The sequence below is a fragment of the Myotis daubentonii genome, chromosome 4 (genome assembly GCF_963259705.1).
Source record: "Myotis daubentonii chromosome 4, mMyoDau2.1, whole genome shotgun sequence".
Taxonomy (NCBI): Eukaryota; Metazoa; Chordata; class Mammalia; order Chiroptera; family Vespertilionidae; genus Myotis; species Myotis daubentonii.
Window position 1 is genome coordinate 35,556,086 of NC_081843.1, and position 25,169 is coordinate 35,581,254.

Genomic DNA, 25,169 nt, shown 5'->3' on the forward strand with positions numbered 1-25,169 from the left:
AGCACCCCCCCCCCCGATCTTTTATCCCCAGAAATGCCCCCAGTGCCTTGTCATACACTCTTGGGGCTCAGAGAGAGACAGGGACTTGGGAATCTGGGTTGGGTTTGCCAAGTCCCAAGTTGGAAGAGCAGTGGGTTGAGACTCAGTCAGAAACTGCTCCCTCCTGGCACCTCACTGCCTGACCTCTCCAGCCACTCCAGCTGAGCTTCCTTCCCTTGCTCCGCCGGCTATTCCAGTAGCCCTTGTCCATGGCCTTGCCGGGCCTCAGTGTAAAGGCCCCTGCTATTCTCTGTGGATGGCCTGGACCCTGCCAGCGCTGTGACCAATTCTGGCCCCCTGCTGACCTGATGGATGACCCTAATGCCATTCCAGAAAAGACACTCTGTTCTCAGGCTCAGGAGCCTCCGAGCAGCTCTGTGTCCTATTGGAGGGAGAGGGGCTACTATACATTGGAAACAGAAAGGGCTGACTTACTTAGGGGTCTTTTCCTAAACTAGAAGGGACTTGTAAGCATCTGGATGTGTATTAGAAAATAAGGCAAAACCTCGTGTAACCAAGTTCCATGCCAGAGTTTCTGATGAGCTAGGGACACTAGATGACCTAAAACCAGACTGGACTGTGGTCCCTCTGCCCCTCCCTGTGAAATGGCCTTGCTTTGACCTTGTCTGTCCTCTGCAGACCTTCCACATGGTGCTGCCTGACTACCCACTGCCACCCCGCCCCACCCCCACCCCAGGAGACCTCCCTGCAATGCCTTTCTCAGAATCTGACCTGACTCAAGGGGTTGTCACTTTCTCTCCTTTCCCTGAACCCCAACTAACCGCCTTGACCCAATCCCCTCTTTCAAGCCTTGGCTCTTTTGTAAGGGATCAAATGGACAGAGAAAAGTCCCTGCTGTTGAAATAGCTGGATCTCTGATTCCGGGAGAGTCAGAGATAAGAGGATGAGTTGCAGGGCTGTGGATTTGGGGGGAAGTTCCAGTTCCAGCCAACTGGAAAGATGTTTCCATCTGTCCTTCTGCAGGTGGTTCATGACTAGACCAGACTCAGACTCACATTTTCCATTACTGACCACCCCCCAACCCCACACACACCCACACACCCATGCCCCAGGAGCCCTGCTTCAGTTTGGGCCTCAGGCCACTGATGTCAACCTCCAACCCTTCACCTCCTGCCCTCCAGCTGCACTCTGGCCTGCCCTTGGCTCTTCCCCTTTGCTTCTCCGTTGCTCTCCCAATACCAACCATCTGCCCTCTTTTCCACTTTCCTTTTCTTGATCTCTTCTGTTCAACCATCCATCTATGGGGCTATCCCCGTTCCTTCCCCAGGTCCCCTCAAGCCGCAGCCTCGCGAGCTCACTCCCATTTCTCCACTCTTTCTTTTCTACTCTCTATGACTCAATCCCTCTTTCCCTCTCCTTTTCCAGAATCCCTTTTACAGTCAAATGTCTGTTCCAAGCCTTCCTGTGAGGAGGAGAGGGCTGCCTCCTCTCAGTTACACAGGCTCCCTGGAATGTTGGAGCAGGCCTCCTGATTCTTGGTGATTTCACTGGGAGAGCTGGGGGTGGAAGGACAGGGTCCTACTAATTCACAGCACTATTTCTGGCCTGGTTTCTCTCCAAACAACACAGCAACAAAAATAGCCTGTGTTTGGGCTGGGCCATCTCTGCCTGTCTCGTAGGAGTGAGTGAGGTGAGGGCTGTGAGTCTCAGGCTCTTAAGATCACGGCCTTGGGACAGCCTGACAGGAACAGGGCCTCCGTGGCCTTTCCAGGGCTCCTCCTCACACTGATGCCGTGCCTGACTCCCCCTCTTGTGCCTCCACAGCCTTTCTCCTTTCTGTCTTCTTCAGCCCCCACCTGCCATGTCTCCTAAAACTCCCATAACACTAAAACCTGTGTCCCTCGTGCCACGCCCACAACCACCGCTCCCCCCCACCCCCGCCGCCAATGTAGCCCTTGCGTTCTGCAGTTGCTTTTTTCTCCATTTATATCTAGAGTTTCAGGGGTAGGGAGGCCTCTAAGAACCACTTAATCCAGTCCTTTGAATTTGCTGGGAAGGGCTCGGGTCCAGAGAGGCTGCGCCATGTAATGTGTTTGAGAGCACAGAGTAACATACCACAAATGAGAGAACAGTGCTGATTGGAGCAGACAGAGCCAGCCAGCCTGGTCAGGGGCCTGTAGGCAAAACTTTTGTCAGCCTTGGTTTTCTTATTTGTGGATAGATAGGTAAATAGGGATTTAGAGATCGGTAGGTAATGACTTCCGGCCTTCAGGGCTGTTGTGAGGAGTAAGTGAAATATCGTCTGTCAGTGTCCAGCATATTTTAGGCCAGGGGTCCTCAAACTTTTTAAACAGGGGGCCAGTTCACTGTCCCTCAGACCATTGGAGGGCCGGACTATAGTTTAAAAAAAACTAGTCGGCTGATAAGCAACAGGCAGCGGCGGCAAAAGCACTCGGCGGGCCGGATAAATGTTTTCGGCGGGCCGTAGTTTGAGGACCCCTGTTCTAGGCTCTCACTAAGGGGTGGCCACTCTTGGTTGGGGCAGAGCCAGGACAGGAACCCGGACAGCGTGAGCTGTGAATTTTGCTGCAACACCAGCTCCTGGTTTTAGGCATTCTTCTTCACTTCCCTCGGCAGTTAGCGAAGTAGATTAAATGCCTGGAAAGTGGATTAACTGATTACCTGAGAGAATGGCTGCCAGCCCCTCTTGTCCATTTCAGGCCAGATCTTCCTGCTTCCACTCTGGTCCCGACCCGCTCCCACTGGCCACCTTCGCAGGTTTTTTTTTTTTTTTTTTTAATTTCCTTTAATTTTTTTAATATTTTTGTTTTATTGCTTAAAGTATTACAAAGAGTGTTACATATGTCTCCTTTTTTCCCCTCCCTTAACAATCCCCCGGCCCTCCCACCCCCCAGTGTCTTATGTCCATTGGTTATGCTTATATGCATGCATACAAGTCCTTCGGTTGATCTCTTCACAGGTTTTAGATACTGAGAGTTTCCTCTCTCTCTGTGGGGTCACATGTCCTGATCTCCTCAGGTTATCAGAAAGCTGGGTTGTGGGGGGGGTGGGGGGGGTTACCAACAGGTCAAAATAGAACTGAGCTTGGCCGACTCTTCTAGTCTCAGCCCTCTTGACCATTCTCTGCCACCCATGTCTGCTATCTCTTGTTGATCCCTGTAGCCTTTAACCACTTTTACCCATATCCCCTTAGACAAGGGTCTTACAGTCATTTCTTTACTTACCCTTAAATTTACTGTGGCCATTGCCATGTCTCATTTATCTTTATTTCCAAGGGGGAGGTAACGGGTCAGTATTCCCTTGAGGGGCCGCTCAGAATGTCAGTGTGCAATGAGCACCAGAGACCCTCACAGCCTCCTCCTCTCCTCCCGGCCCGGCAAGCATGAGCCTCCTCTCTTGGGGAAAAGAGACAGAGGGAGCAAGTGGGACCCTGTATGGCCAGAAGGGGAAGTCTGCGGCAGGGAAGGGTGGAGTGTGTGATTTCTGGGGTAGATATGACCGCAGAGCCTGATGGTATCCGTCAGAATGACTCAATGCAGGCCCCAGGGTCCTCTGGGCCCCCCGGTCAGATTCTGTCTCTTATTCCATTTCTTTTTACCTATGTGTCTGATTCTAACTCTGATTCACTTCTTTCATCTTTACCAGAACTTGTTCCTCGTTCTCTACATTCCTGAATCTCCCTTTAGAACTCTCCCTGGACACATTCTGTTTTATTTGACTCTGGCTGTTGTGTAAATCTTGGCTTCCCCAAAATGGCCAAATATTTATTGACAATCAGCGCTTCATGGTGTGATTCAGAGAAATATAAACTTCTCCCTTTCTTGGACACACACTCTTAGTGGGACAGAAGATTACATACATGCAATAATGGGATAAAAATGTAAAGTTGTCTGTATGCTATGCTGTAAGACAGGCCGTCAGGGTGCAAGTTGGGGGAGGGCTTCCCAGAAGAAGAGGGACTGATGCTGGATTAGGAGGAAGAGGCCGAGTGGCCTCAGCAGAAGCAGAGGGCAACGGGTGGGGGGCGCACAGAGCCCAGGAGGGGAAGGGGGGGAAATGCTCCCATCCTTGCTCCACCTGTTTTCATCTCTAAGGAGCAACCTTTTCATTTCTGCCTGAGGCACCCCCTCTTCGTTTTGCTCTCTGTGTGGACTTCCATATCACAAGTCTGCTCCTTCTGTATCCTCCTCCCATTTCCTTGAAATAGATGCTCTTATTCTAGTCTGGATCCTGGCTCTGGACACAACCAGTGTATGGAACTGGGCAGACGCCCAGAGAAATGATGACCCGTGGTCAGTGGGGAACCTGCGGGTGGTGGCGATCCCAGGGATGAAGCAGCCTCGTGATGCAGCCCAGCTGGAATTTGCCACTGGAGAGCCAGGGACGCCCCTGACCATTCCTTCTCTCTTACTTCCTCGCCGTAGGCGAGCAGGCCCCTTCTGCATGTCTCTTCATCTGAGTCACCCTGAGCTACTTCAGCTGGCTTGGCTAGCAGTAACACAGTTGGGCTGCTGGCTTGCTGGGATCTCCTGGGGCCCTCGTGGTTTCGTGCTGTAAGGGCTGGGGAAAGCGGGTGTACGGTGTGAAGGAAGGGGAACAGGAGCACTTTTGCCTGCTCAGGAGGTCACGGAGACAGCGGCCTTCCCTTTGTCCTCCAGCACAGCCGTGCCTGCAGCAGTTCCTTTGGGTCTCCCCTGGGCTGGATTTGAGGTGACAGTCAGAGATGTGAAGGAGGGGCGTGTCCTATCTTTAAGGATCTTACACTGTCCTAAGCAGACCCTGGACCCCAGGCAGCCTGGAGACCACATGAAAGGACTTTCCTGACTCTTCCCACTCCTACTTTCTCATCTTCTGTCTCTGTGCCCACTCCCTTCTCTGGAGCGCCCAGATCCTTCTTGCCGCCGCCCCTCACCCCGTATGTACCCACTGCTGCCTCCTTGTCCTGACCGTAGAGAGCTACCCTGATTAGGAAAGGCAGCCCAGGGGACCCGCCACCACAATAGATGGCCCTCCCTTCCTGCCAGGTATTCATTCAGACCTGCTTACTAAGTCAGATGGGTTTGCTCTCCATATAGGATTCTCTGATGGTCATCCCTGTGACCACAGTCCTGGCTCCGGTTACCAGGATGATTGTGAGAAAATCATTGTACCTTCCTAGAGCCCAGTCTCCTTGGACAGACACCAGGGGCCTGAATAAGAGGTTTTTCTGAGGAAAGAGGCAGATGTGGCCCGAGGACTAGGAGGAAACTCTGGGCGACTTCCTTTTTACCCCTGAGCCTCAGCTTTCTCTTCTGCAAAGTGGGGAGAATGACTCCACGTCCATAGGAGGGTTGGGATTGTAAAGGATGGCATGAATGAAATGATCAACGGTGTGTATCCTTGGAAAGAAAGTGATGAGCAAGTTTCAGCTGACTTTAAAAATTGTGGGATTTTGCCCTAACCGGTTTGGCTCAGTGGATAGAGCGTCAGCCTGTGGACTGAAAGGTCCCAGGTTCGATTCTGCCAAGGGCATGTACCTTGGTTGCGGGCACATCCCCAGTGGGGAGTGTGCAGGAGGCAGCTGATCAATGTTTCTCTCTCATAGATGTTTCTGACTCTCTATCCCTCTTCTTTCCTCTCTGTAAAAAATCAATAAAATATATATTTTTTTAAATTGTGGGATTTTTTTTTCTTGTGCCTTCTCTCGAGCTCCTTAGTTTCCTGAGGGTAGAGACAGGGCCTCCTGTGCCAGAGAAGGGTTAACTAATCAGGTCCTCAATAGGGGATGCCAGACGTCTATCAGGTGGGGCTAACAGGACCCACATTGGGGCAAGGAGGCCACCAAGGGCTCTGGCCCATGTCTGGCGGGGCAGAGGAGGACCAGGTCCTGCGGATGCCTGACAAAGCATTATGACCTTGTTAAAACTTTGATCTAAAGCAGACGCTCAAGGCTGGCAGTGCCTGCTGCGCCTCCTATTCCCAGGCCCAGAATTACAGCATGCCTTCCTCCATGGTCTCTTGCTTTCTTGGGGGGGGGGGGGGGCGCTTGCTGTGCACCCTGTCTGTCAGGAACTAGCAGGACTGTATGGGTAAAGGCTGATGCAGGCAGAACGAGTGATATTCACGTCGCAGCTCTGCCTTGGGGGGTGACTAAGGGAGGGGCTGGGCTGTTGGGGTGAGGGGAACTGGGGTGGCAGAGATGAGGCAGTTCAGACCTGACAAAGGGCTTCAGGGCTGGCAAGGCAGGCTGACCGGGGGTGCACCTAACACTCCAGGAATCAGACTTGGGCTCTTTCCTAGAGCTGGTGTGTGGGCTTGGGTCTAGGATAGGAGAGGGAGGCATGAGCCACCCCCCTCCACACCTGCCTCTTCTCTCTACCTTGTTCAACCCTACAGGAAGTGCCATGGGCAGGGAAGTTGGAACAGATTGAGCAGTCCTGCCCCACCCTGTGACCACATTGGAGATTGGCCTCAATGTTGGCTTGTCTGTCTGGGCTCCTTGCCTTTCTTAGCACAAGGTGGGTCTTGCACCAACTCTAGGGGACAACTGATTGGGGACTACGAAGTCCAAGGTTCCATCCAAGTGGAACCTCCTCACATGTCTATCCTGGGCTGGCTCTCTGGGCGTATGCTGCCCCACTGCACACACTGCAGGCCCGCAGAAGAGGCCCGAGACTCTGACCAAGGAGGAACAATAGCTTCCCACTTCCTGCTTCCACCCTTTGCTGCCTCCAGCCCATCTCTCCACGAGTCGCCGAGGTCCTGGCTGGTGGCCAGCACTGTCTGGACAGGAGGAAACCGGGATATGAGGAATGGCTGCGGCGGGAGTAACACCGAACACTGAGTCCTCAAGAGCAGAAATTCCACCGGAAAGAAAACAATGTGCAGGGGACAGAGTCACCGTCCGGGGAGTAAGGGGGCAAGGAGAGGGACAGGGCTTCCTGCCCCGCGCAGATAAACAGCCTTGGCCCGGGGAAGCCCCGCCATGATCTGTCTTCCAGGTACGGACGCCGCAGTGCGCCAACACGGGGGTCTGGCTCCCACTGGAACTGGGAGAAATGGTCCCCTGCACCCTTTCTGGCCTTCGAAGGTAGATAGCTCCTAGGAAGGAAAAACAGGGTCCTCTGTCATGGCAGGAGGATGGCAGGGAGGGTAGGGGCAGAACTGAAAGAGCAACCGGCAAAGAAACCTAGCTCTGCTCAGGCTGTGATAGCCACAGCCTCCAATTGGCCAGTTGGCTGCTGGAAACCGAGTAAGAAAATTCTATCAGTGGTCGGCAAACTCATTCGTCAACAGAGCCAAATATCAACAGTACGACGATTGAAATTTCTTTTGAGAGACAAATTTTTTAAACTTAAACTATATAGGTAGGTACATTGTTATTAACTTAATTAGGGTACTCCTAAGGCTTAGGAAGAGCCACACTCAAAGGGCCAAAGAGCCGCGTGTGGCTCGCGAGCCGCAGTTTGGCGAACACTGTTCTAGGTTCTAGGGCAGGATTTTCAGAGACTGGAACCTGCAGGAGTTCCACTAGGGATGGAGGTCGGGCCAAGTCAGAGTGGAGGCCTGCCCAGGGCTTCCCACTGTGCCTGGTACCAGAGGGGGACATTTCTTCCCCTTCCGGGGCCCAGAAGAAATCTACAACCGGAAGGGATGGAAAGAAACCTCCCATAGAGTTGCAGTACCCCTAGGGTCCCTTTCTGCCTTCCATGCTGCTAAGGCTGGTGGAAGGATGGATGCTGAGCCCCTGAAAACTTGTGCCAGGCAGGCTGGATTTGTGGCCGCCCCTGTTAATTTAATCTATTTAGGTGGTTTCTGGTCTGCAAATTCATTTATTTCTAAGGTGCTGTGGTCTGCATGCCTTTTCTTTAGACTTTTAGGTAAAGCCCCTTCCCAAACTGCAGCAGTAACGAGGGCTAAGATGTGCCGAGCGGCTGCTGTCTGCCAGGCCCTGTGTGATAATACACTCATGTTCACTCCCCGGCTCAGAAACAGCGAGGGCCCCTTCTATAGGTGAGGAAACCGACACACAGGTGAGTTGGGTCTCTTGCTCAGGGTCACTCAGCTAACGAGAGGAGCTGGCTCCAGCACCCCCAGCTCTTAACCAGCCTCCACTCCGTTTTCGGTGCCTCAGCTGTCCCCCTGCATGCCTGTCCCCCTAGTCCCCCAACCCAGGAGAAGTCCAGGTCCCTCCCTCAGTGTGTCCCACTGCTCCCCTTTCCATCCTGACTCCTTCCTTCAGAACTCTTCAAAATGTTGTCCCCTCTCCTCCCCTCCCCAACCCCCCCAAAATCTGCTGCTAAGGAAGAAATGGATTCCAACTCAGGCCTTGGTGATTTATTGTTTTAAACTGTCCCAAGTCACACTCGCTTTAGAATTGTGACCTTCTGTGCCTTGGTCCTGTGGTTCTCAGCCCAAGGGCACACTGGACTCACCCGGGAGCTTTTGAGAAGTCCGAGACCAGCTTCACCTCTGATGATTTGAACCTTGGATTAGAATTCTGGGAAACTGGTTTTGTTTTGTTTTTACCAGTAGCGTCTCCAGGGTTGAGACCACTTGAACAGTGATGTGGGCTTTCAGGCATCTGCTGCCCTGGGGCGGCGATTGGAGGCAGGGGACCTCTTACCCCGTTAGGAGTCTACCTGACTGGCCCAGGCAGGTCAGTCTTCCCTGAGGCCTTCAACCGGGTCTCCGCCTGTGGAGGTGGAAAAGGGAGGAGGACTTGCCCGGCTGCCCTTTGACTCATTTGCTCAGTGAGCAGTTTTTGTTCATCTCTATGGATGGTTTTCTGCTCACCTTGGACTTCAGACTTGGCTCTGAGGCAGGTGGGGATGGCATGGAGGAACTGTCTTCACCTTCAGGGCCGGAGGAGACAGAACAGGCCTCAAATGCCTCGGAAGAGCTGCACATGAAGGCCCCCTGTGGGAGCTGACCTGTGCCAGGGGCCTGGGAGGGTGACGGTCGCTATGAAGAGCACCATCTGCCAGCATTCCTGGAGAGCTGCTTCATGGTGCTGTCTGCCCGTGGGGCATGTCAAGCTGCTGGGCTGGGCTTAAGGGCTCCAGCCCTGGAGGGACTCGGGGCCCTGTTCCAGAGAAAAACAGAGGTTTATGACCATAAAGAGTCCCATGAAGGACTGTGCTAGATGCCTCTTGAGTGACACCTGAGGTCAGACATCCAGCCAAGGGGTGGGGTGGGGAAGACATGTCAGCCTGGAGAAGCAGTCCTGCAGGGAGACGTCGTGTGGGGAGAAGAGCCCGGAAATGCAGGACATCAAAGAGCCCGCCTGGGGATTTGCTCTGTGTGTGGGAGCCTGGGGGAGCCTCCCTGCTCATCACCCACTCGCCCGCCCGGAACTGCTCTTAGTCAGTCCCTGTGCCGGCTGCTCCTGCCCCTGCAGCTCTGGGGTGGTGATGAGGCCCCCGTTATTCACAGCCTAGATCGACAGCTGGCTCCCTCAGGCCCACTCCCTCTTTCCCTGCCAGCTCATCACACTATGGGGTTGGCCCCAGACCCAGACAGCCTCCTCAGTGCCAGGGTCAGCAGGAGCTCAGGGCCCCTGCAGGCAGAGCCCTCGCCCTCCTCTTCTGTCTTGCTCCACACTGGCCAGCTCTCTCAAAGGACTGGGCGGGCTCAGGAAGCAGAGAGGCCGTTGTCTCATTTCCAAGATCTAGCTCCTGCAGAGGGAACAGCCATGGCTTTGGAGCATAGGAAATTTGGGGACCCCCTTCTCATTCTGAGCTCCTACTGTTGACTAGGGTTGATGGAAACATCCTGCTTTGGTTGTATCAAGTGTTTGGTCCCTGAACTAAACTTCCAGGATGGGCTCCGGGGAACCCGATCCTCAAGTGGTCATTCAGGAACCAGCATGGCAAACTTCATTCTGTTCCTGTTTGCTGCTGATGGCAGCTCACTCAGGAAAATGGGGGCGGAGGTGGGGGCAGCAGCTGAGCCCAGATGGAAAGCCCCTGACTCGGGAACTCCCTGTTATCACTTCGGAGACAGAGGGGCTCGGAGGTGAGGGGAGGAGGTTGTGTTGTGTCTGGTGCACTTGGCTGGTTTCCGGGCTGAATCAGGCACATGGTGAGCGCAGCAGGTGGAAGGCGCAGGGCTGTCCCTCCGGGTTTGGGCAGAGGCTCCCTGCCCTTCCTCTCTGAAAGGGCTTGCCTGCCTAGCAGGCGGACAGCTCTGCTGCTGGGCAGGAGTGTGCGTGTGTGTGTTTTGGGGGGGAGGGATGCTCAGGGCTCCCTGAGTTTCTTGGCAAGCCCAGTGCCCGTATGGGAATACCAGCAGGAGCAGTGTGGGTGAACTGGGAAGGAGTTCATACTGGGCTGGTTGGGGTCTTGATCTGTCACATCTGTCCCTTCTCCATCTATACCATCTGATTTCCATCTTCCCACCACCTCTGGCCCCTGGGATGTGCCACCTCCCCTGCTTTCCTTATGTAAGTCAGCTGTCCACGAGCCTCCCTGGGCGGCTTACCATCCACCTTCCCCGCAAAGCCTCCCAGCCTCCCCCAGGCCTCCCCAACCTGTCTGTCCTTTGAAGTTGAACACTCCCAGGATCAGACCCACTCGGTCAGACACACCCTTTAGCACTGGATTGTATCACGCGTGTTCCTTTTGTTTTCCTTACGGGTTGTACATTATTTAGGGGTAAGAGCTGTTTGGGTCTACAGTTTCCCCCTGTCCCTCAATACTGCCCCACGTGGGAAGGACTCGGGGTCTGGTAGCTATGTACATTGAAGTTAACGTCGCCTCCTGAGACTTCAATTAGGAAGAAACCCGGTTTAGGGGAGGGTATGAGCCCTCTATAGACATTCCCTGGGAGACTGACTGTCTGTGAATATCCCAAATCTAATTAAGGAGACCTGGGTGAAACCTTGGAGGACAGATAAGATTGTGATTGCATTTTAGCAAAATAACTGCATTGCCTATTCCTTCTCATTGTAAGGGGGACCCAGGGAGACCCAGCGTGGTGCTGTGCGAAGGAGTTGGCTCCCTGTCCTGCAAACATCAGGGCCCGGGCCTCGGGACAGGTGAGTTCCGAGGTGGCACAGGCGCCTCAGGCCATCCAGCCATTAGAGCATCCACGGCCCTGGCCTTGTTCTGATTCTATGCTCAATACTTACATTCTGAGGTCCCCGGAAGAGTTGTGCGCTCTGTAAATCACTAAGCTGCATTCCCCTTTGCTGTTGTCTGTATGTCCAGTTCCTGTTAGTCAGTCCTGAGATCGGTGTGTCCGTGATGTGCACATAGTTGAGAACCAGGTGCTGGGCTGTAGTGAGCACCACAATAAAGCCAGCTGTCTACGTGACCAGCCCCCTTCCCCAGCTGGCTGAGTCTTTCCCCGACATCTTTACACTTCCGTTTGCCTTGGTTACGTAAAGGCAGGGCCCAATAAATCCTGGCTGTGCGGCAGGCTGATGGATTGGTGCTTGGGGCGGAAGGAAACAGCCCAGCCCAGGTGTGTGGTCTCCGGAAGGCATGAGGAGAAGGCCCACGGTCCCGGGGTGAGGGGAGAAGAAATGAATGGATGTTGATGAGCCAAGCACTGGCCGAGCGTGTTTACATTCTTTATCGCATTGATTCGTCCTGGGAGCCCTGTGGTGTATTTTACTGCATGGGCTTCCCAGATAAGGAATGGAGGTTCAGAGAGGTTAAGTGACCTGTGCAGAGGTCACCTGGGGAGTGAGTGGTAGAGCTGGGATTAAATGCAGCTCTCTTCAGCCTGAATGCCTTTCCGGGGCGGGTGGGGGGTGGGGAGAAGACCCCAGAGGGAAGGTTGGTATGCCTTCTGTGTTAGAAGAGGGGCTTTGGGGCGGAGAGGTCGACAGGGCCTGGAGGCCCTCCTGGAGGTCTCTGCTCCTTGCCCACGCCCAGCATCTGCCCTTCGGGGACAGACTTGGCAGCTGTGTTCCTTGACTGAGGATTAAATGGTAGGAAATGAGCTTCAGGGAAATTCCAGTCTTGATTCTTCGATGAGATGAAGGCTGGCAGCCTGCCCTGCCTGGGAGCACCCTGACAGCCTGCCCCCCTCCATTCGCTTGCAGATCACGGAGCTACTCCTCCTTCCCTCATCTAAACACCAGTGCAGATGCCCAGCCCCAGCCACCGGCAGGAGCCCTGTGAGTGATGCGTGGCCTGCTTCTCCAACATTGGGACACAGTCTTCCTGACAAACCCAATCCAGCTTCCGCCTGCCCTGATGACCCACCTGTAGCTGTTGCTCAGACATCTCAGTTCCATCCCCTTCCTCTCTCACTGCCTCCCCAAGCTCTTGGACGGAGGCAATGGGGCGCTGTGTCCTGAGCGTGGATATGTGTGTGGGCCTCCGGGCCCTGCGGCCTTCTCCCTGCCCCTGGTGTTCTTGGACTCCCATTCTTTCCTCCAGGGATCACTAGGAGCAAGTGGCTGGACAGAGGTCAATGCCAGCTCTTGCTGGCCTGGGCTACCTCTTTGCTGCTCCTTGGCAAGGCACTGTACCTGAGGCTTTCCGGGGAAGTCACGCCCACATTACCTTTGTCGGTGAATACTTTTATCTTCCTACCACCTGCTCCTAGGACCTCACTCCACACCCAAAAGATATCTCCGCCCCAAAGCTCAGCTTCTTTTTAGCTGGAAAGACTTTTCCTTTCAGGAGAGCCCCAGAGGGCACAGAGATCCCCTTGGAGCTCTGGTGCCTTGGGGTGGGCAGGACCTCCCTATGTTCTAGCTCAGCTCCAGGCAGCAGGAAACCCCTAGGAAAGAGTTCAGCCTTCCCCAGCTTGGGCCTGGCAGCCTCCCAAGCAGTCTGTGGGGTGGGAGGGAGTGGGCTCCAGGATCAGCACAGCCCCACCCCAGCTCTGCAGGGCCCAGGCAGGGAGAGCCAGGCCCAGGTCTTCAGTCCCCTTCTCTGCCCCCAGGTCTCCAAGGTTCTCCCACCAGGAAATGTCTTTCCAGCTGAGGAAAAGCTGCGCTTCAGGGCAAAGGTATTTTCTGGAGGTATAATGGGCTCGCGTGGGAGGTTGGTGGGGAGAGTTATAAAGAAAAACATCAATCAGCAAAGATTATGTGGGGTGTGACTTTCCAGGAAGGCCTCCTGGGCAGCTCCTCACCAGGGAGTGGTGAGGCGTTGGCCCTGGCGGCAACCATTGGTGCTGGCCTCTCTCCAGCTACTTGCCCAGCTCCTGGTGATCTTGTTTGTGTTGCATAATCTCTCTAACCTGACCTTCCTCACCTTTAAACCAGGGATGCGAGTAGTATCTGCCTCTTAGAACTTCTGAGGGGACTACATGTTTGATACATGTACAGTGCACAGCAGGTAGAGGGGCCTGGCTCAGAGTAAATGCTCAATAGATACCATTCACTCACTCACTCATCTCAGAAACTATTCTGAGGGCATATCAGTGTACAAAACAGGCCAAATGTCCTGTCCTTCCGGGGCTTGCCGTCTCCCCAGGGTGGATATTGGGGGAGGAGACAAACAACAAACAAGAAGCAGGATAAGCCCTGACCGGTTTGGCTCAGTGGATAGAGCGTCGGTCTGCAGACTGAAGGGTCCCAGGTTCAATTCCAGCCAAGGGCATGTACCTTGGTTGCCGGCACATCCCCAGTGGGGGGTGTGCAGGAGGCAGCTGATTGATGTTTCTCACTCATCAATGTTTCTAACTCTCTATTCCTCTCACTTCCTCTCTGTAAAAAATCAATAAAATATATTTAAAAAAAAAGAAGCAGGATAAATAATGAAATGGAATGCTACGTTAGGAGGTCAGAGTGCTGTGGGAAAAGAAAAAGTACAACAGGGCCCTGACCAGTTTGGCTCAGTGGCTAGAGCGTCGGCCTGTGGACTGAAGAGTCCCAGGTTCGATTCCGGTCAAGGGCATGTACCTTGGTTGCGGGCACATCCCCAGTAGGGGGTGTGCAGGAGGCAGCTGATCGATGTTTCTCTCTCATCGATGTTTCTGGCTCTCTATCCCTCTCCCTTCCTTTCTGTAAAAAATCAATAAAACACATTTAAAAAAATAAAATTAAAATAAATTCAAAAAATTAAAAAAAAAAGTACAACAGGGAGACTGTTACCTTTTCCCCCAGAATTTGGGTACGTTTACTCTTACTCATGTCTCCCTTCTAAGGAAAAGAATAAACCTCTTTTGCTTCAGGCCGTGCCTGATGACAGCTGCGTCCCCTCCCAATGTCTCTGACACCAATGCCGGTGGCAAGGTTTTAGCAGATTCACTCATGTGTTCCTTCCACCAGCAGGTATTTATGGAGCACCTGATTACGGGATGCTCTGCGTGACTCAGAAGTTCTTGTCCTAAAGGGTCTTGCAGGTGAGGAAATTGCTGCATGTGATCAGGCTTGGAGAAGGGCAGGCAGGTGTGGCGGCGAGCAGGGGGCAGTGTGTGCCCTGCACCGTGTGCACCAGCCCATGGTGCCAGCCCCTCCCCGGACTTGGGGCTGTTCCACCGCAGCTTTCTTGGGCTGTTTTCTTCTGGTAAGTTGATGGATTTCCCTAATTTAGTTTTGAAGGGAGGGAAAATATGCATTGTTATTTCTGAGGGGGGAGAGATATTTTCTAAGTTGGGCTTTGAGCAAAATCAAGGCCTGGGATCCCCCATCTCACCCCACCCCCTCAGAGCGGGAAGGGATGCTGTGACCATCTATCCAGTTGTGTGCCCAGCCTGTGATGTTTATAGGCCTCGCCACCCTTTAGTGTGGCCTCCGCTGCCCTTATTTGAAGGCCGGCCTGATCCTGGAAGAGCAGTGAAGGGAGAGGGGCCCCTTGCTGCAGACCCCACAGCTGTGGGAAAGGAGGCGGCCCTGATGTCTCCAGGGCCGTGACTTCTTGAATGCAGAGAAGAGACCCAGGCCTGCGGGCGGCTTGGCCACATGGCTAGGAAGCCCAGGCCGTGTGTGTCTGACCACAGAAGCAGACACGCCACCTTGGGGTTTGGAGCTGGGAACAGACCGTTCTCTCCACAGTCACCGCTCACATGGACCACGGTGATCTCGCCTGCACCCGGCCCCCTCAGCTGCTGAGTCATGCTCCCTGGGGTTCGCAGAGGCGCAGCTCCAAAGCAGGCTGAGTCATTAGATGATGAATTGTGGAATTCTTATTCAGGCTGTCACCACGGCAGCAGTGGGCCCTGATCCACACCTCCTGTTCCCCCACCAAGCCTCTCAAAACATTCTCCCCTCACTTGTCATTCCACCTTCATCTTGGGGGGCCCTGACAGTGAGCACAAGACAGCAGTGGGATGCGTAGGGGTATCCCTGAGCTTCCCTACTTGGGTCTGGATTCTGGACCTATTATAGCGACAGGGTTTGGTCTGTTAGCTCAGGAAAGAACCTCAGATCTCACTTTGTTCAACTCATCGGCGAACAAGGAAACAGGAGACACATGCTCAGGATTTAGAGCTGTTTGGAAGGTCAGCTTTGGAGTCAGAATCTAAATCTACTTCGCATGAGCAAGTCTCGCCAGGCTTCCGTGTCCTTGTCTGTCTGTCAAATGATGTTAATGTTCCTACTTTGTAGGGGTTGAGGCTGCTGGAAGTCATGGGTGAAAAGCACAGGGAGGTGGGTGCTCCATTAGATGGGAGCCTGAGGCTGTGAATTAGAAATGAGGACCTGAGGTCTTTTTTCTTCCTGCTCAGGACACTCAGAGGGGAGGGGCAGGAGAAAGGGGGGTGAGGGTGGAGGGGGCGGGGGAGGAAGAGGCTTTGGAGACAGATCAGAGGAGGGAGGGTGGGTTGTGCCAGCAGGCAGATATTCCTACAGCCTGATACCTCCCAGCCCTGCAGGGGCCACTGTGAGCTTGCCAATGCAGCATGCTAGAAGGTATTCACGATATTCATTTGGTTTCCCCAAAACAGAACGCCAGCAGAGATCAGTAGTGGGCACAGCTACCCTGACCCGGGCTCATCACCCAGTCATACCTCACCTGAGTGTTCATGTGTGCAGTCCGGCTGGGCCAGATCACCTGCTGGCTCCCACCAAGCATTAGCTTGGAAGGTACACCTTTTTGCCTAGAGGGCCCCTCTGCTACAAGCAGGAGTGGCCCAGGACAAGGGCGGGACCACAGATGGTGACTATGCCTCCCAAGTACTGGGCTGGCATCTTTGGAGCTACAGCAGGGGTGGCCATGATATATTTTCCCTTTGCCATCGGGGCCTGGGTGTTAACAGTCCCCCATACCCATGAACCACCTGAGAAAAGGCTCAAAATTTTAAAAAGAATTTATTCAGCAACAGGATAAAGATATAAACACAACTGAAGGAATGAGAGTTTACAGCACATTTTTCAGCCCATTTCAACTAAAAGAAATTTCCTGGGCTGACACCATAGATAACGAAGCCCCAGTTACAATTTCAACCCTCTCTCTTGGCTGATACGCCAACCAGTTCAAATGTTCTCCTGAGACAAGTCAGGCGGCCTTCTAAAACCTCAAGGCTACTTCCTGATCGCCTCTTTATACACAGGCCCTTCTCTATTTGGTCCCAAAGATTCCTCACCTGGGGCTTCAGGTGAGGCCCACCCCGACCCTGCTGCACCTTATCCACTCCTGCAACCAAAGGCATCTGTGGTCCCTCAAAGATCCTTTTTTGCTTTTGTCCTGATCCATTTAACTAAACTATACTCACCAACCAGTTGGGTAGGATGGTTCTACTACCTCTGGTCAAGTTACCAATCTTCCTAAACCTGCATCGGAATGCTCTCCCTGGTAGCTCTCTGCCCCAGCTAGTCCAAGACTACATTCTCCCCAAAACAGAACTCTGGACCCTTGTCCAGTCTCCCATTTAATTTATGGGATAACTCTAGCTCCCAGCTGACCTGCCAAGGAGAGATGGTCAAGTCCCTTGATCTTGACACCCACCTACCCAGCTCAGGTCACCGACCTCACCAATTTTCTTGGAAGATCTGCCTTCTCTCTTGGACTTCTGCCCCTGTGGAATTTTATCTCTGTAGATTTATTATATAGCATGGCTTTATAGACACAGTAATAGTAAGACTACAATGAAAGGAGAGCTATTCCCTCCCAAATTATATTTTCTCTAGATTATCAAGAGATTAGGCCACTCTTGCCATTTTGAACCTCTAGGAATCTATAGTTATCAGTCCTTCATTAGTACAGTCTGGTTCTCAGCTGGCTTTTAGGAATAGCATTGCATTTTAGCAAGCTGGCCACTGGTCCCTTCTGCTCCTATATCACAGTTGTGTTATAGTACATGGCATCTTCAAATAGCTGCTGGAATGCAAAATAAAAGTCTTCTCCAAAGGAAAAGGTAACCGCTCTACATTGATGTTGAGCTTTTATCTGCAATATGTGCACATAACATCCCATTCAAGCTTACACTGATGTAAGAGTATTATGTTAGTACAAGTGAGCTGAACTTTTTTCTAACCAATACCTCGGATTTGAGCTTTATGGCATACAAAATACAAATAATTCTACTTCTCACCCAGTCCTCACAACCCTGTGAGGTGGGCATGGTGGGTAGTATTAGCCCCACTTAACTGATGTAGAAACTGAGGCGCAGAGAGGTTAGGGAGCTAGACCAAGATATAGTTATTAAGTGGAAGAGCCGGTACTCAACCCAGGTCTCTGCTTCTTCATTCACTTTTTTAGGTGCAAAGTACTAGTATATGAAAGAGGTTTTCTCTCCCTTTCTCCCTACCTGAGTGAATGGCATTCTCCTCTCACCAGTACATGCACCCGCTGGAGAGTTCCAAACAGGAAAAGGAATGATGGGCCAAGTTAACTGTCGTGGTCCAGTGGGGATGGGGGCATATCTTTCACAATGTTCCTGATTGCTTAAGATCTGTAGTTTAACCAAGAACTCTTTCCCTCGCTGCTGAGTGGTGCTTTCTGTGGGTTTCGTTAAAATTCCCAGGTCACAGTTAAGATGCTGGGGATTTTACCCTAAGTTGGCTCAATGCGATACTCCCCATCTATTTCATATTTTGCCAGTGTTCTGTGCCTTCCCACCCCTACCCTTTAATGAGGACAATTTAGAATTTCTGTCAATCTTCCAATGCCTGGCTTTCCGAGATGCGTACGGCTTCCGGGAAAGTCACGTGGCTCCTGTATGCCTGGAGCATCAGGGTTTCTTCTTGTAGGCAGGTGGCACTTCCTTTCTAAAGGTCTCTATTCCTGGTTTGCCTCCTGGGTGAGCCGCTTGGCTGGAGCCATTTCACCAGCCAGGTGCTCGGCATATGGTTCCTATACAGCTCTGTAGAGCTGCTGCTCCAACCTGAAGATGTATGATCCCCAGGCCCCCCTCCACACACATAAGCAGGACACCCCGATCTCAACTCTTTTGTGACTGGGAGCTGGGCCACACCGCCCCACTGTCTCCTCCCCAAGCATATGGAGGACTGTGTCCACAGTGTCCCCCTGCTTGAGATTTCCCATAAGCCAAGGTTTTGGACAACTTGGTTGGATAGGGCTATGTCATTTAAGGTGGCAAATCTCTGGTAGCTTACCACTGTCCCATCCCCTTTCACAGGTATTAATTCATTTCACACGTGTGACCGAGCACCAACTATGAGCCATCATTTTGTTAACTCTGCAGACAGAGCGGCAAAGACAGACCCTCCCACCAATGCAACTCATCCGACACTAGTTGGTTCCTTAGAACCACCACTTGGTTTCCAGTTGGTCTGAATTAGTTGGCAAACTCAGCAAGACCTTCCCCTGCCTTCTGAGCACTCCACCATGATCTCCCTTAAGGGATCACTGACCTTGGTAACCCTTCCCATAGAGGGTTCCTTGGTCAATCACCGAATAGACCCCTGCCCTGATGGCCTTTCTCCCTGCCACGCCCGGCCAGCTGGTACTCTCCCCCTGACTCCTGCCCCTCTTCTATCAGAACAGTCTCATTTGTGCTAAGAGACATATCCATTCGCAAATCCAGTAGCTATTCTTGAATATCATTAATAGAGGTGTATTTTTAAAGTAAATATTCAAGCATATGTTACTTAATGGACAAAAATAACTAAGTAGTAATGTGCATATATGAGTAACAACAGCACAAAATAACTCAGAAAGAACCCAATCTCCCAAATCACTGACTATTTACATATTTTGAACCTATTTCCACTTGGTAATGATTCAGACATGCTTTCACCTTGTTGCGATCACCATGTGATCATAATCCAAATTCTTTTTTGCCTTGTGATTACATCACACAACATATTCTTGTAAATAGTTTTCATAGTTATCATATATGAAGGCAGTAGCTCATTGTCCTAACAGACCACAATCTACTTAGCTGTCCCCCACAGCTGAGCAGTTTCCAGTCAAGACTGTAATTTATAGGGTGGCCACAAATACCTCTGTGCAAATACTTTTTTTCTTTTGAATTATTTTCCCAGAACATATTCCCCAAAGTGAGATAACTGAGTTTTACAGTCATTTTTTTTTTTTTTTTGTACTCTTGTCAAGTATTGCTAAAATTCTCTCCAGGAAGCACCATTTTATAGTGCCAGGAGTCTGTTTCTCCACAACATATCTTAAAAATGTATTTCTGACACATGAAAGCGGCTGACTTTTAAAAATCGTTTTGCTTAGTAGTCTTGGCTTGTGCACGTTTCCTCCTGGGCACACAGCCTATTTGGTCCTCTGACCAAGTAAGATATGTTGGTCACTGCATATATGCAGGCTCAGCTCTTACTCAGATCAATTCTACATATGCAGTTTTCTCATCTTACTGGTTTTTTTAAAATCTTCGTTCTTTGCTGTACACATTTCAATTTTTATATAATTGAATTTGTTCACCTGGCCTTGAAGATTTCCCCCATCACGTCAATAAACAAGCAATACGTCCCCTCCTCCATGCTCTGCGCTTTCGATTTGGACTTGTCCTAATTCCCCTGGTTCCCTCGAACACTCCATTGTCCATGATCCTAACATTACGATTCCCTTAGGTCATCTCTCGACAGCCCCTGGCTAAACACGTCCACCTCAGTTCCACCATTGCCATGACCTACGCAAAGAACCAGTGGCTGTGGTTCACCTCCAAGGTCCTCCCCTCCGGTTTTCACTCCTCCACCATCCTAGCCCCACTACCAACCCCTTAGGGTTTCCAGCGATTGTCTCCCCAGTCCCACAGCAGGCCTCTAGGGCGGGTTGTTGGCCCCAGCAGCAGTGGCCTACCGAAGGACACATTCCCTCACCCCTTAGTTCAGCCAACGAAAGCCAACATTTCTCCAACGGAATTTTGCTGGAAAACTAAGAGGAAACTAAAAACAGACTCCAGGAAATGTAAAGATATCAACACAGAAGAGATCCTACATAAGTCTTGGCTCAGAGGTGGCAGGGGCACCTGGGGTCCCTTCTCTCACACTCAGAACCCCGGGTATCGGACTCTGACCCTGCCAGGATGTCTTCCAGCAGCACATTCTCTTTGTGGACTTCGAGGTAAACCCCTCTTAGTCTGGGCTGGCCCTGCACTTGGTAGCTCATGAAGCCCACGCCATACTGCACGGGGGGCGCCACTATCAGAGAAGCCTGCACTCCCGCCCACGGCTGTGGGAGATGCCATTCACTGCCATTTCGAAATCCCAGGCCTCTTCTGACCCGGCGTGTCCCTGTCCCAATCTGGGGAGAGCCAGTTCTCAGCCCTTTCAGAGGCATGTGCCTGACACACCCTGAGACCTTGTGGGCTCAGAGGACTTCTGCCCACCTCCCCAAGACTCCCGCTGGGCTCCTCCACCAGGAATTGTTTCGAAGAATGCAAATTAGGACAAGCTTACCAATCTCAGAGACTTAAACTATAACAAGAGTAGCAGAGGGGGTGGCGGTGATGGTGGGGGCAGTCACCCACAAAAAGCAAGAGGTGGTTAACTCCCAGCACCCTGCCAGTCCCTCCTCCTCTGCTTCTGAGAACTTTGGTCATGCCCCAAGCCTTGGTCCCTAACTCTGCACACCCAAAAAGGGGTTGGCAGTGTGGCACGTTACATGGAAAGGTTGCCAACACCTGCCCTCTGGGAAAATGCCTCGTCCACCACCTCCCATGATAACCCTGCCCCACTCCCTCCCCAACCCCACCCAGTTCCACCCCAGTCCCAGTCCTTTAACTGTCAGGAGAGCGGACCCGAAAGATGTGGATGGTCCCATTACTGAGGGACACGACCAAGTACCTGCCGTCCACCATGGTGGTCACCCGGGGCTTTTCCAGGCCATGATAGGCTGTCAGGAAGTCGCCTAGCAATGACCCCTTCGGGTCCAGGATCACCACCTTGTTGACCTCTCGGAGGGTCAAAAAAATATAGCCCTTCTTATCCACAGACACGGAGCCTGGCTGGCAGCCATGCAAGCCTGGTCCTCCGTACTCCCCAATCACCTGACCCAGCCCATCGCAGACTACCACACTATTCTGCTGCCAATCTGACCCCACAAAATTGCCCTGGGGACTGGTGGTCAGAAACACCAGTGCCCGAAGGCCTCGGTTGGCCTTGCCCCCAGGGATGAAGCGGGTGGCCAGACTGCCTTCCATGTTGTACACCTCCACGTGGCCCGACACACTGACAGCCACCCGGTCCCCACTCGGCATGGCAGCCACCGCATGGCTGGCCTGGGACAGGCTCAGCGCCCGGCGCCACTGCACCTCACCGTCGGGGCTGATGAGGTACAGCCGAGCCCCAGCTGAGAAGGCCACCGCACCCTGCAAGGCGGCCACGCTGCACGGGGAGCAGCCCTCGGGGACAGGGATAGCTCCTTTGTAGTCGCCATTAAGGGAGAAGCGCTTCAGAGCCCTGTTCTGCTCATCAGCCACCAGGATCTCCCGGGGGCCAAAGGGACAGAGCCCAGTGATCCGGGGAGACCGCTTGTCTCCAGGCATCCGAGTGGGAAAGCTGCAGGAAAAGATGGGCCTGGGGAGGAGGCCAGAGCCCTCCAGGTTGGGCCCGGGCGCAGGGCTGGGCTCCCGGGAGATGGACTTGAGCCTGCCTTTGAATTTCCTCTTCTTGTTGGATCTGCCGCCCCCTGCAGTCTGGACTTCTCCATCCTCTTGAGGCATCTGCGATCTGCCTTCTCTCGGGGCCTGGGCTCTGTCTGTCTTTGGGGTCTGGGCTCCATTTTCCTGGGGCAGCTGGGCTCTGTCCTCTTTTGGGGTCTGGGCTCCATCCCTGCTCTGGGGCTGGGCGGCACCTTGTCTCTCCATCTTGGCTCCATCCTCTCTGGGGCTCTGGGTTTCCTCACCTCCCTGGCTCCCAGCTCCATCTTTCCCACTGTCCTTCTGGGACTGCTGATTCTCAAAGGAGAGCCACAGCAGGTGGCTGTTCTTGTCCAGGAGCCCAGGATGGAGCTCCAGCTGGGGCAGCAGACAGGGGGCTGGTCCAGGCATCCAGGGACAACCCTGCAGCTGCCGGAGCCTCTGGGCAATCGCCCCCTCCAGCGAGAGGATCTCGGCCTCGCGACCGAGGCTGAGCACCCGACGGGCAAAGGCAGCCGCGGCCCGGGCCACCTGCTCCCGGCTCTCCAGCTCGCCCAGCCTTTCCCGAGCAGCCTCCTCAGCAGCCTCCACGTGGGCCCGCAGCTGCCCCAGCACCTCCTTCTTCTGGGCCAGGAGGGCCCGGAGAAGCCCCTCAGCAGCCTCCTCCACCTGTGTCCCCACCCTGGCCGCTTGCTCCCGCAGGCGGGCTAAGGCTTCCTTTTCCACCATCCGGGCAGCCTCTAGCTCGGCCAGGTTCGTGTCCACACCTGCTAGTAACTCCTCCAGGCCTGGTCTCCGGGCACGCACAGCTTCAGCCAGGGGCAGGCAGGGGTGATCCAGGTGGGGATCCAGGCGACACTCACGGCACAGTAGCTGGGAACAGGGCTGGCACAGGAAGCGCAGGGCCTCGCCTGGGTGCTGGGGGCACTGGGCTGCCTGGCGCTCCCGGGCCTCCTCGTCATACCACCCTGCCCTGTAGCCCACCAGGTCCACCACTCGGTGGGTGTGAGTCTGTCGGGTGCAGCGGTGCCCATCGGCACAGGCCTGGCACAGGTCATCAGCACAGTCTAGGCACCGGGCTGTGGCTGGCCCCCCGGCACTGGCACCCCCCATCAGGGGGCACAGCGCACAGGCTGGCTTTCCTGCATGCAGGTCTCCACCAGCCCGAGCCCTCACCAAATCCAGGAGCCCATTGACAAAGAAGTTGGTCTTGAAGGCGGCCACGCCAGCTGGTGGCACTGGCACGGTCTCACGGCACTCAGGGCATCGGAGGTGGCCGTCTTCCGCCAGCTGGGCGAGGCAGTCCTGGCAATAGGTATGCAAGCAGGGCAAGGTTTTGGGTGCCCGCAGCTGCTCCAGGCAGATTTTACAGGCCAGGAAGTCGCTGCTCAGGGCCTCCAGAAGGGAGGGTGAGGATCCCTGGGACATCATGCTGCAAGCCAAGAGTCAGGATTAGCAGAACACACCACCAGCCTGCCCTCCTGCCTCTCCCCCTACGCTCAAGCCCCACCAGGACTGGAGAATCACCTGAATGGCCAGGAATTTTCTTCTGGTCTTCTGAGTTCTCTGGCCATTTGCTCTTGAGCCAGGGAGCTGCCCTTCTCCTTGCATACATTCAGCAAATACGAAAAAAGTCAGTGCCGCTTGCACGTGTTAAGAGATATAAGAAATGACAAGACCGAGAAGAGAAACCCCTGGCCTCAGAGAGCTAACAGAGTAACAAGCCTGGTGGCAAGTGAGACCCAAGCCCCCTGTGTGAATAGGTCCTGGGAATCCTGCTGGGGCCGAGGTGCTGGGTTGGGGGACACAGTGGAAGGCCCAGGTGGGCGGAGCTGTCTTGGCTCCTGGCCTTTGGGGCAGTATAAAGGGCCCCAATTTCCCCCGGGCAGACACCTGTCTTCTAGACCCTGGGGGTGGCTTCATTGGTAGCGGGGGCCCCGCTTCATGCCCTGACTTCCTGAAATGGGTTCTAGAGCAGGCAGCAGGGAGGCTGAGGGGAAGGGGCTGCCCTGCCCGCTCCTTCCAGCCGCTGGGCCTGGGGTCACAGTAGCCTTTGCCTCAACTCCTAGACCAGTGATGGCGAACCTTTTGAGCTCGGCGTGCCAGCATTTTGAAAAACCCTAACTTAACTCTGGTGCCGTGTCACATATAGAAATTTTTTTGATATTTGCAACCATAGTAAAACAAAGACTTATATTTTTGATATTTATTTTATATATTTAAATGCCATTTAACAAAGAAAAATCAACCAAAAAAGTGAGTTCGCGTGTCACCTCTGACACGCGTGTCACCTCTGACACACGTGTCATAGGTTCGCCATCGTTGTCCTAGAGTCCTCTTCTTTCAGTCTTTCCTGCTGCAAGAGGCCCTCTGCTCTCCTAGAAACCTCTGAAGGGTCTGAGATGCGTGAGGCTCATCTGGGGATCCCCCCCAGCTCCCAGCACAGTGGCTGTGAAATACTGAAGGGACTTAGGGAATTTCCCCCAAACTTCCGGCAAGTGGGGGCTGGGGACAGAGCTCAGAGAGTGGGAAGGGGTCTTTCCCAGGGAAGCCTCGGACCTCTGGTCCCGTGGGGTGAAGTGGGGGTGCTCCCGCCCAGCCTCCCCTCTCCTCCTGACTTCCGGGTCCCTCTCCCCGCCTCCCCCCTCCCTTCCTCTTCCTCCCGTGCGCTCTCTCCCTTCCCCCAACTCCCTACAGTTTAGCTCTTCCTTCAGCTCCCCTCCCCCTGCCTCTCCTTACCTGGCCTCAGCTGACCTTGGGCTCCAGCACCAGGAGTGGGGGGCCGAGGCCTGGACACGGCTGCGGCAAGGTGCCTGCAAGAGAAACAAAACTGAAACTAACTGTACTTGGCAACTTCCGTCCCAGCTCCGGGACACCGACCAGCACAGCCTCCGGCCCCGCCTTCTTCCCCACCCCGCCAGGACCTCTTCTTGGGGGCCCCACCCCCATCAGAGCTCGAGCCCCTCCAGCAGGCTCCGGGGTCTGCGGGTCAGGTGTAGCCTCGGGACTTGCTCCGAGCTGAGCATGTTTGCTCCTCTGAGGGGAAAAATTAGAGCTCATCTGTGATTCAGACCCCAGTTCTCAGGCCGGCTTCCAGCGCTGCAGCTTATCTGCAAATCCAGCCCTGGGTGAGGCCCTGGTGGCTTAACCTTCGGCTGAGCTATGGGAGAGCCTGGGGGAACCAGATAAGGGGCCTCCATCCGAGGGGTTCAGCAAAAGCTTCCTGGAGGAGGCGCCATTTGAGATGAGTTTAG

The 25,169-nt window shown here is 53.7% G+C and overlaps 1 protein-coding gene across 2 annotated transcripts; it reads right to left on the bottom strand.

Annotated features, from left to right (window-relative positions):
• Nucleotides 1-16,197: 16,197 nt before the first annotated feature.
• On the bottom strand, nt 16,198-24,922 carry TRIM56 (tripartite motif containing 56). Of its 2 annotated transcripts, XM_059693591.1 has the most exons (3): nt 24,655-24,922; nt 23,443-23,519; nt 16,198-23,347 (listed from the first exon to the last, which is right to left on the bottom strand). In XM_059693591.1, the coding sequence occupies exons 2-3, from the start codon at nt 23,487-23,489 to the stop codon at nt 21,055-21,057; spliced, it is 2,340 nt and encodes a 779-aa protein (XP_059549574.1). In that variant the 5' UTR covers nt 23,490-23,519; nt 24,655-24,922; the 3' UTR covers nt 16,198-21,054. The 2 variants fall into 2 exon arrangements, with proteins under 2 accessions (XP_059549574.1, XP_059549575.1); XM_059693592.1 differs by lacking the exon at nt 23,443-23,519.
• Nucleotides 24,923-25,169: the final 247 nt, after the last annotated feature.

Coding starts and splice junctions, on each gene's coding strand:
- TRIM56 (XM_059693591.1), bottom strand. CDS start 23,489: ATGGCCAGAGAACTCAGAAGACCAGAAGAAAATTCCTGGCCATTCAG. Junction 23,348..23,442: donor GAAAATTCCTGGCCATTCAG/GTGATTCTCCAG, acceptor CTTGGCTTGCAG/CATGATGTCCCAGGGATCCT.